The sequence below is a fragment of the Antrostomus carolinensis genome, unplaced genomic scaffold (assembly GCF_000700745.2).
Source record: "Antrostomus carolinensis isolate BGI_N321 unplaced genomic scaffold, ASM70074v2 scaffold12911, whole genome shotgun sequence".
NCBI classification, from domain to species: Eukaryota; Metazoa; Chordata; class Aves; order Caprimulgiformes; family Caprimulgidae; genus Antrostomus; species Antrostomus carolinensis.
Genome location: NW_010293527.1, coordinates 106 through 10283, shown reverse-complemented (window position 1 = coordinate 10283; position 10178 = coordinate 106). Strand labels below are relative to the sequence as shown.

At 36.3% G+C, this 10178-nt stretch overlaps 1 protein-coding gene across 1 annotated transcript; it reads left to right on the top strand.

Annotated features, from left to right (window-relative positions):
- Positions 1–406: 406 nt before the first annotated feature.
- GLO1 (glyoxalase I) lies at positions 407–6515 on the top strand. Its single transcript, XM_010177308.1, has 5 exons — positions 407–488; positions 1839–1979; positions 2782–2849; positions 3964–4053; positions 6141–6515. The coding sequence occupies exons 1-5, from the start codon at positions 412–414 to the stop codon at positions 6227–6229; spliced, it is 465 nt and encodes a 154-aa protein (XP_010175610.1). The 5' UTR covers positions 407–411; the 3' UTR covers positions 6230–6515.
- Positions 6516–10178: the final 3663 nt, after the last annotated feature.

The window sequence follows — 10178 nt, the reverse complement described above, 5'->3', positions numbered from 1 at the left end:
GAAATGATAAATAGGATGAGTTCAGGAGTTTAGCTTTACTTAAATTCTGTGCCTGCAGTGAGGCCCAGTGCCGAGTGTGCTTACACGGCAAGTGGTTCATGTGCAGCACAGCTCCATACAAGAGTAATAAAGAATGATACCCTTTTTTGATACCACTGATAATACATATTGAGTGATACCAGTGGTGGTATTATTTGTTTTAAAGTTTCATGTTACAAAGGCATATTTACTTAATGTATGTGTATGTATATGATAAGGACAAAATGTTTTATTTATGCTTAATGTAATGCTCTATTTGTTACTTCTCAACCTGTTAGTTTTAGATTCATTATTAACTGGCATCTTTGTTAATACCCATAATTAAATTCTGGTTGATGTATAAATAATAAACCTTTTTTCCCCCAGGATTTTATGTTCCAGCAGACAATGTTAAGAGTAAAGGATCCTAAGAAGTCATTGGATTTTTATACAAGAGTTCTCGGAATGACGTGAGTAAAAGTTGCATGCCACTATTTCTGTTTTTTCCCACTATTCTTCTGAAAAGTTCTTGTTGTTTTGATGTAATTATACTAATTGGTCTAACTACATAAACAATGCTGGCCCATCAGCTGATGCCCAGTTGGGCAGTCTGGCAATCTCTGAGAACTCCCACAGCACAGTTAATGCCTAAGCTGCAAATGAAGTAATATTGGCCTTGACTAGAAAATTTTTTTTTTCTTAAATAGGTCATTAATTATGAGTGAACAACTTGCTTACTTCCTTCTCACTGCAGCTAATTGGTATCCTTTATGACAGTACTTATAATCAGGGGTCATTGCTATAAATCTTGAAATTAAGTTTTCTGCTAGTTCTCAGAGGTGGCTTATGACCACCTTTGGTCATAAGAGACTAAGGGAATGAAAGCTGGAGGCAAGGTCCAAACTCAGTCTTTTGGAGAAGGTTGTTGGGAGGCAGATGCCCTGCTGTAGCCTAACATCTTAATGCTCAGGCTTTCTGCACATTCTTGCTATTTGAAATTAGTTATTTCAAAACAAAATTATAGCATATTTTTAAACATCTTGAAATTAGTCCAGACTAAAGTAAAACAAACTGCTTCCACTTCAGTGAAGATGTAGGAGTAAGAAAATAAAAAATTAAATACCTACTAATCTGAAAAGGAAATTAGATTTGTTTTGCGTTCCTACCTCTTCTGGTTAAACGTCCTACATAAAAATTTAGGTGAAAATAGAGATGTATAAAATATTTCACAGGAAAGTGGGTGACTTCTTGCATCTATTAAATGGATACATTTTATAAGCAGCTATTTCTCACCTCAAGTATTTTTTTAGTTTATTGTCACATTTGGAATGAATTTTATCATTATGCCTAGCTATTGAGATTGTAAAAATATTTTATCTAAAGGTATGTTTGTTTTTTAATCCTGCTGTGTTCTTAAACTTTGTCAGGTGCCACTGAGCTCCCCAGAACGAATAAGTTTTAAAGTAAATCTTTTTATTCCCTGGTGATATTTTAAACTAGATTAACATAAAGATCTTCCTGAGGAAATACAGACAAGTAACAGTGGCAACCTCAAGACTTGAGCCTTTGTACTGGCTTTGCTATTCAGTTGTTGATAGTTTGGCTTTTAAGCATCTGATTCTTCTAATTTTTGTAGGTTCGTAATGTGTTCTGGAATGTTTCTATGTGATACTTCAAAATGTAGCTAGTTTAAGATGTGGATTACAATCAGAAAGACAAAAAATCACAGCAGTAATTCTTCCATGAAGCATCTTTGTTTATTTGCAAGCTACCTGATGACCTTTTTAAATTACTATTTCAAAATAATTGTTGCCATTTAGGCTACTTCAAAAATTTGACTTTCCTACTATGAAGTTCTCACTGTATTTCCTGGCATATGAAGATAAAAATGATATCCCGAAAGATAAAAGTGAGAGAACAGCTTGGACCTTCTCTAGAAAAGCTACACTTGAACTGACACAGTAAGTATTAATGTAATGAGAGATGACATTTAGCTAACAGTGATTAAACAGAAGTGGATGAGTATAAATCCTGTTGGATTGAATAAAAAATGTAATCATTACTGTAGAAACATCTTCACTGTCATATAGCCTTAAATATGGATGAGATTTTGAACACTTGTCAAGCTTAATCTTTCCAGAGTGCTTTCAAAGTGCTAGGTGAACAGAGGAACATAAACACAAAATAATGCTTGCTGTCTTTTGAGGATGCATGCCATCTGGATAGGGAGAACTCAGTGCTGTTAGAACTTCCTTTGGATCCCCAGAGCATCCTAATAATGGATAACTGTTGCTTTTGGAATCTGATCAAAATGGGTTATAAGTCAAACTTCCTGTAAACAGGACAGTTTGGTTAATGCTACTGATGATTGTAATTGCGGAGAAAGAATCTCCCAAATACCCCAGTCTTGCTTGGCTTCAGGACCTGCTACTCTCACTGGTTGTTCCTCAGTGATGGGTAGATAAACTGACTCATGCAGTGCAACCTGCTCCCTAATCTGAAGGAGACAGGAGTGTCTCTGGCTCATTCAAATGTAGAACCTGAATGCTAGTGATGGGCTGTGAACATGAGTGGATTAGCATCCCCCCAGACTGTCCCTAGGACCTGTGACTAGGGAAAATCTTGATAGTTTAATGAATGCAGTCAAGAGCTGAAAATCTTTGGTTTCTTAGGAGGAACAACATATCCTCCTGAGGAAATGGAACATTTAGGTTTTGTTAATTTTGATGCTTTTCTTCAATATGTAATAATTATTTCTTACAGCAACTGGGGCACTGAAAATGATGAAAATCAGTCTTATCACAATGGCAATTCAGATCCCCGAGGATTTGGTAGGTATTTAGTTTCATGTTTGTAGTTTTTAAACTCTGGTTTATTGTGATTACATTTTTTTTCTCTCATGTATTGGAGAAAAATGGAGTTTCAAATGTTTTCTAGAAAACATCTATGTAAATTCTGTGCAAAGGTTATAGGGTAAGTATATCCTGTAGGCTTTATGAGAACTAGTAGAGAAAATATTTTAAACTTGTACGGGTGAAAAGACTTTTCTAGTAGGTTACTTTGTAGAAAATGTACTAGCACTAGGAAAGAAGAGGACTGGCATGTCATCCTTTATCTCTCTTCTTCCAGCATGTATGCTGCGAAAGATTGTGAAAATAGGTAAACTAATGTGTTTCAGAGCAACAAGCCACAGTGACACTTTTTATAAAGAATCTAATCCTTTGGCAAGCAAACACATGCTAATAGTAACTACTGAATGAAGAACAGTAGTTGCTCTTGTGTATCAGATTATCATGGTCTTAGACTGATTTACATTTGAATTTCTATTTTATAATCCACTGGTTACTCATTTTAAGCTAGAAGGAGAATTCCATTTGTAGCACTGAGGATAGTATTTGTGTGGCTCGATTTGATATTTTGAGTGCTTGAAAGGTCACTGGCTTGTGAAATAAGTTTCATACTTGATCTAGCCACTTGACATTTAAAGCTCCTGAATTGATTTGTAAGCTCAGGCCTTGCATAGTGCTAGTGTTGGTCTCTACAAGTACAGCATTAATGATAAACTCCTTGGACTGCTGAATTGAGGAAATGCAACAAAATCCTGTTATGTGAGCATGCTTCAAGAAAGGAAATACAGATAAAAGAGTTTGATTGAAAATCTTTTCATACTCTGGATAATATTCTCGTCTAAACAATATGAAATATTTTAACTCTAAAGTTCTTATTTTAAAAGGCATTACCAAAAAGCCAATTTTCCGAAGAAGAATAATGTTAATACACAAAATGCTTGTCTTTCTGGAAGCAGCGTTGTTCTTGTATACAATCACATCTTACATGAACTACAGCATGTAAACTTTTTGCACAAGATAAAATGCTGAGCAAACTTTTTCTAGAACACCCAGCAATACTTACAGTGTCCTTCACCCTTTTTACCTGGTTGCACAGGACACATTGGAATTGCTGTCCCTGATGTCAATAAAGCTTGTAAGAGGTTTGAAGAACTAGGGGTGAAATTTGTGAAGAAACCAGATGATGGTAAGTCTTGATCAGAAATGCAAGTCAATTTCTTCCTTGTTTTTTGTATATTTTGTCTAGTAGATCTTCCTGGAAAGCTGTGTAATACGTTTCTAGTAGTTATCACTGCTTAGAAGGTGCTAGAACCAGTTACCCCTGCACCCTCTTGGAGTGGGCAAAAGTGACAATACATGCATCTATTAGTAACAACAGTTAATCAGTCGAACTATGTGCTTTCTGTACGTAGTCTGACCTTCACTAAAATTCACGTGTTTTCTTGATGTCATAGTTTACTATGTATACTACTGCCTAGAGTTATTACAGAATTTATTTTAACAGGGATCAAATTCCCCCATTTCATACCTGTTTGGTTCTTATCCTATGAAAATAAGATGACTCGGAAGACAATTTCTCACACCAATTAAAACTGAGTAATTCTTGACTTTTCTGGCTATTTTTATTTAAATCCACCTAGCCACCTACTAGCTATTATAATTTTAACTGTTGTGTCAGCTTTGGTAGAAATATCCTCATTAGTCTATGTAGAACTTCTAGTAAAATTGCATAGTGTGTAGTTCAAATGTCTAGAGAGTACATAAGCAAAGCATATCTATGTCAAAATAGCCTCAAATGCAGAAATCAGTGGAGAGAAATCTTGCATTTTTCAACTGGATTTTCTTTCATGAAGAGACCTCATAGGAGTTTTAGGATGTGTTCCAAAATGGACATCTGATACTCAGCAGGATGCACAAGTCTGGGATAGTACTTTTTCCTTCTGGGTATAGAAACTAGACTGCTGCCTGTACTAACAGTGGGATTTTTTTGTTTGTTTGCTTGTTTGAAAATAACATTAGTACACAAAGATTCAGTTTACACAGACTGGAATTGATCTTCTAGATTCCTTGCTAGAAGAATAAGAACAAGAAATTGAAGAGACAAGTAATTTTCATCTTATTCACTGTGTTCTCAGCTGAAGCAAATGTAAGAAGTGTAGCTGAAAACTTGGAACACAGATTTCTTAAGAATTGAACTTAGTGTTTCTAGCATTTTCGAGTTTCTGAGCCCTTTTTAATTTGTTCAGCATCTGTTGAACCCTGAGAGAGTTGCAGTGAGAGCTCCTGATTTTGGTTCTTTATCACTGTGTAGTTCTAAGTACATAGAAGGGGAAGCTTAGACTATAAATGGAATAAATCACAGGAAAGAAGTCTTGGAGTGGTCAAGGGTAGGGGAGAGCAAAGCCTGGTTTTTAACATTAAGAAATAAAATTGATGCAGCAAAGGCCAAGGAAGAGGAAGAAGGTTTGGACTTCACATTTGTTGTTTGTGGAGCAAGCTGAGACACCTAATGTTATATTTTTTCCTACATTACTGAATCAAACACCTACTATTCTCTAAGAAGCTTTTGCAACTAGAATATATTAAGAGTTAGGTTGGTTCTGTTACCGTAAAGAGCCTAATAGAGCAAGTATAATTAAAAGTGTGTGGTTAACACTTTCAGATAACATGTTAAGCTGTGCTATCCTAGTTTAATGTTGAAGGCAACTTCTGGGGAATCTGTTTTAATGAATAACATTTTTTCCAGCAGTAAAATTTAAAACATTCCTGCCATGCATTTCTCTGTTTTATGAAGTGATGCAAATATGTACTGTAAGCCACATCAGGCTGGAGGGGGAACCAAACAAAAACCAGTAACATAAAACTTCAGTGTGGAGGCAGGAATGGTGGGAGATAAACAGGGAAGAGGAACATAGGATTTTTTTACTGACAAAGCCAGTTCAAGAAAATACATCAAAATATCCTGGAGCACAAAAATATTTTTATGAATTTAGAGGATGAACACTTACAGGGGCATATGCAGAAAACTTCAGTCAACAGAAGATAGAATTTTAAAGTGATTTTAAGCTACAAATTTGTTGAGAGGAAGATGGGCAATTTACCATACAAAGATCTAATGATTATTATACACTAATCTGGATGTTTTCAGAATTAGCTGTCTGAATATGAACTAATTCTCATGCAAAAGGAAAAATATTTTTCAAAGTAGTCATATTTGACATTAAGAATGAGTCATGTAATCTTAACTTTATCTTGTATTTTTTGTCCTAATAGGTAAAATGAAAGGACTTGCATTTGTTCAGGATCCTGATGGCTACTGGATTGAAATTTTGAATCCTAAGCACATGGTGACTCTCACTTAGTTGTAATGAAGTATATTATATAAGAGATGTACACTTTAGTCCCCTGGAGAAAAATCTATAACAGTGTTTGTGAAATTCTCGCTTAATAGAGAAGAATCAGTCATGTTCAGAATCTCCTCTAAAACTGTTCCCTGGGACCTCACTGTACTCGAATTCCTTTTTTCTTGTCCTGTGATGACACTGCAATTTGTTTCCAATTAGGAATACTCAACCATTTTCTGGAAGAGCACTTAGCTCTTCTTGACATTGATTATGTTAATATTTCACTAAACACTGTCAAAAGATATGTGACCAGAAATTCACTGCATCTCACACTTTAACAACAACAAAAAATCCTTTGTTACTACTAATGAGCTTCAACAAGGAGAAAAAAAAAAAACAACCTCAGAATTTTATTTTTTAATGCAGTCAAAAGATCCTGAAGGCTTCATGTCCTACGTTGTATACTAGAAAATAAAATGTCAGACTAACTTGGACTTGAGTAGTAGCATGTTTATGAAAGTCTTAATCTTACTATTATTATACCAGGCAAAACTCTTTAAGGAGCAGCCTTAAACAGCTTTGCCTGAAGCAAGAAACTGTGGAGGCAATAAATTAGTCCAGCAGAAGGAATTCAGTCTTTCAGCTTCTGGCTGCTGATTGACAATCAAGATAAGAGGTCTCAGTTGCTAACTCACAGTGGTCCTTCTTGTCTCTTCCAACACCAGGAAAAACTTGCTCATAATTTTTGTTTCAATGAAAGTCTGGGGCTATGCTTAACTTGGATGCTCTGTACGTTCTGCATTAGGAAATTAATGAAAAAGAGTATCTGAAACAGCAGTTTCCTACTAGGGGGCATTTGATCTGCCCTCTCAAAACAACTGACCATTACTGAAATAACACTTGTAAACAGCAGGAAAACATGTAACATACATATTTGTTACACAAATTACTTGTTTCTATGCTGTTCCACCTGTTAAGAACAGTATAAAACGTATCAAGTCTTGAAATCCTGTTGTTTGTTCCAACAAGAAAAAAACCCCTCTGCCCTGACTTACCGTGGTTCAAGTAGCACTTAACTTCTGCTAAGTCTTCAGTTATGTGACTATTGAATAGAGTAATGGCATTGCAATTCACTTCCAAATAAAGCATTGGTGAAAACTACAAAATTTTAAAGCAGTACGACCTGTTGCTTTGCTGATTGTTGGATCCTAGATAACTGAAAGGCTACTTGTTTTGGTTCATGGATTCTTTTTTGAGAAGAAATCTGGTGCTAAGAGAATATGAATTGGGAGTACAGTAGTGAAGAAGATAACCGTGTGACTTGATTAGCAGGGTATTTTAGAAACTTAATGTGCAGAGTTAATAACTGTTGATAACTCCCTGGCTTCTAAGTTAGAACAGAAATGTAGAAAGTCTTGCATTTGATTTCTACTATGTTAATATATATGTTAATAACTTAAATGCTAAGTGTTATTGGCCTACCTCCTAATCTGAAAAATCCTTAATTGCTTGCCTCATCTCAACAAGACAGCATACATAAATTCAGTAATTTTACAGAGCTTCTAATGAAAAATTATTCATAAAACTGGATCCAAGATATTTTGTTTACCCTTGGAAATGAGTCACATAGATTTTATGTCTCATCTGCTCGTTAGGTGTTGGAAAAAGGAATATGAAAACTTGCTCTGCATAATAGCCCCTACAGTTGTGCAAGCAATCATAAATTCATTGGAAGGTAGACATAGTAAGTCAAAAGATAGTATTTTTTCAGTTTCCACAGAATGGTAGGGGTTGGAAGTGATCTGGAAGATCATCTAGTTCAACCCCCTGCCAGAGCAGGTTCACCTAGAGCAGGTTGCACAGGACAGCATCCAGGTGGGTTTTGAGTATCTCCAGAGAAGGAGACTCCACAACCTCCCTGGGCAGCAGTTCCAGTGCTCCGTCGCCCTCACAGTAAGGAAGTTTTTCCTCATGTTTAAGTGGAACCTTCTGTGTTCCAGCTTGTGCCCGTTGCCCCTTGTTCTATTGCTGACCACCACTGAAAAGAGTCTGGCCCCGTGTTCTTTCTGTTTGTTACATGAAGCAACCCTAATATTTTAAATTGTGATTGGTATGCTGTTTTCTGAGTGGTCTCTACAGTACCTACAGATACTGTGCTCTAGGTAGTGCCTTAACAGTGTCATTCACATACAATAGATTCTTTCCCTTCTTGAATATTTGCCAACTTCCCTTTTTTTTTCTGCAACAATAAACACTGTTAGCTCATGGTTGCATTCTCTATTTCTGCCCTCCTATACTTCCAGAACTAATACTTAACCTGTTCCCCATCTTGTTCCTTGTGATGTTGATTACTCTCCTGTATGTAAGGTCATTTTGATAGGGACAATATAGTTACTATGGTTTGGAGTGAGATTTCCAGAGTAAGTGAGCTGTCTTAATAGCTGTCACTACATGGTCTTACAGTCGTCTTCCTCCCAGATGTGGGGCTTTTAACATTGCACCCTCTGCCCAAACCAGTCTAATTCAGTATAAAAAAAGTGGCAAAGGTTTTTATGCCAAGTTTATTAAGCAGAAATGAGGGGCTAGTTCAAAACTCCTTAGTTTTCTGAATGAGTAAAGCTGTTCCTTTTAGCAGAAAGTTAGGTTGGCTCAGCTGACTCATGAAACTTCACCCTATGTTAAAAAAAAGTACACAATATTGCAGAATACCTTAGAGCATCAATTAAGAAAACTCCTGGAGACTATGGTAGTGTAACTTTAGTACAATACCTTCTGAAGTTATTAAGATGAGAATAGTGCAAAGAAGCATGAGAGCTACAGCAGTAAGACAAAGCACTCAGCTGATTGCAGTTTACATAGGCTTTGATGGCTAAACTTTTTGATATACATCCCTTCTGCTACTGGTGTTCTGAAACAGGAACTTAAAAGGAAGTAAAACTCAACCCAAGCACAAGTGCTAACTGCAGTTCCTTACCAGAATCTGGCATTAGATTGTGTGACTATTTAGACTAATAGTAGTCTAAGTGAAGTTTCATTTCAGTCAATAATATCATCTAAAGCTTTATGACCAAGGTGTTGGAAAGGGAAATCTCAGAAATTTACAAGCATGTAACTCTGTGGTTCTTATCAACATACAGTGTTTCATTCAGGCTTGTTTCACTACACTTCAAATGCAGGTGTGACTGGAAAAGCTATTGACCCAATTGTGTGGAATCCAGTAATTAAAACCAGGATAGTTCCTAAATCATGAGTAAGTCAAAGGGTGTGCATAGGTAGTTCAGTGGATAACTACATGGGGAGGGGCAGGCTATGCCAAAGGTTCTCTGCTTACTACTCAAGTAAGTTACTCTCAACATGTTTGCTAATCTTGGAACGCTTCTTGGTGTTTTATTTTATGTGCTTGACAAAGTGTAGGCAACCTAACAGATGATAAGGCAATAAAGAGGAAAATAGTAAAAAAATCACTAGCATCTACAAACTAGTTACAGCAGTATCATGAAACGGGCAAGGTATGCTTTTTTAAAAAAAAAATGTTACTGCTGCTTGCCATACTGGGAACTCATTAAAACCAGTCTCAGTCATGAAATTCCAAGAATAAGCTACTAAAAAAAACCACTTAATGATGATTCTTTTAGCCTGCAACAGATGTTAAAAGATTTTAGATGTAAAAGCTTCTGAAGTGATTTCATGTTCTCACTGATTACAGACAATGCTATTTTTCCTTCTTCCAAGGTAACACTTTTCTGCTGAATAAAGCATGGAATTAAACTGCATGTAGTGCTCTGCCACTTGGAGGGCCTAAATTTAGCTTCCTGCAGTACAGCAGAAATTAATTTAATGGTCACGTAGAGACAAGGCCACGCTCTCCTCACAGACGGGCAGAGGTCCCCGTTACTCGGGAAAGCAGAACCCGTACCGAGTGGCGAGGCTGGCAAGCACACCGTTAAAGAAAGGACACCTCTATTTT

Excerpts from the sequence above, each read along its gene's own strand:
- GLO1 (XM_010177308.1), top strand. The coding sequence starts at position 412 with ATGTTCCAGCAGACAATGTTAAGAGTAAAGGATCCTAAGAAGTCATTG. Across the intron at positions 1,980-2,781 it reads GCTACACTTGAACTGACACA|CAACTGGGGCACTGAAAATG; the intron begins GTAAGTATTAAT and ends TATTTCTTACAG. Across the intron at positions 4,054-6,140 it reads TGTGAAGAAACCAGATGATG|GTAAAATGAAAGGACTTGCA; the intron begins GTAAGTCTTGAT and ends TTGTCCTAATAG.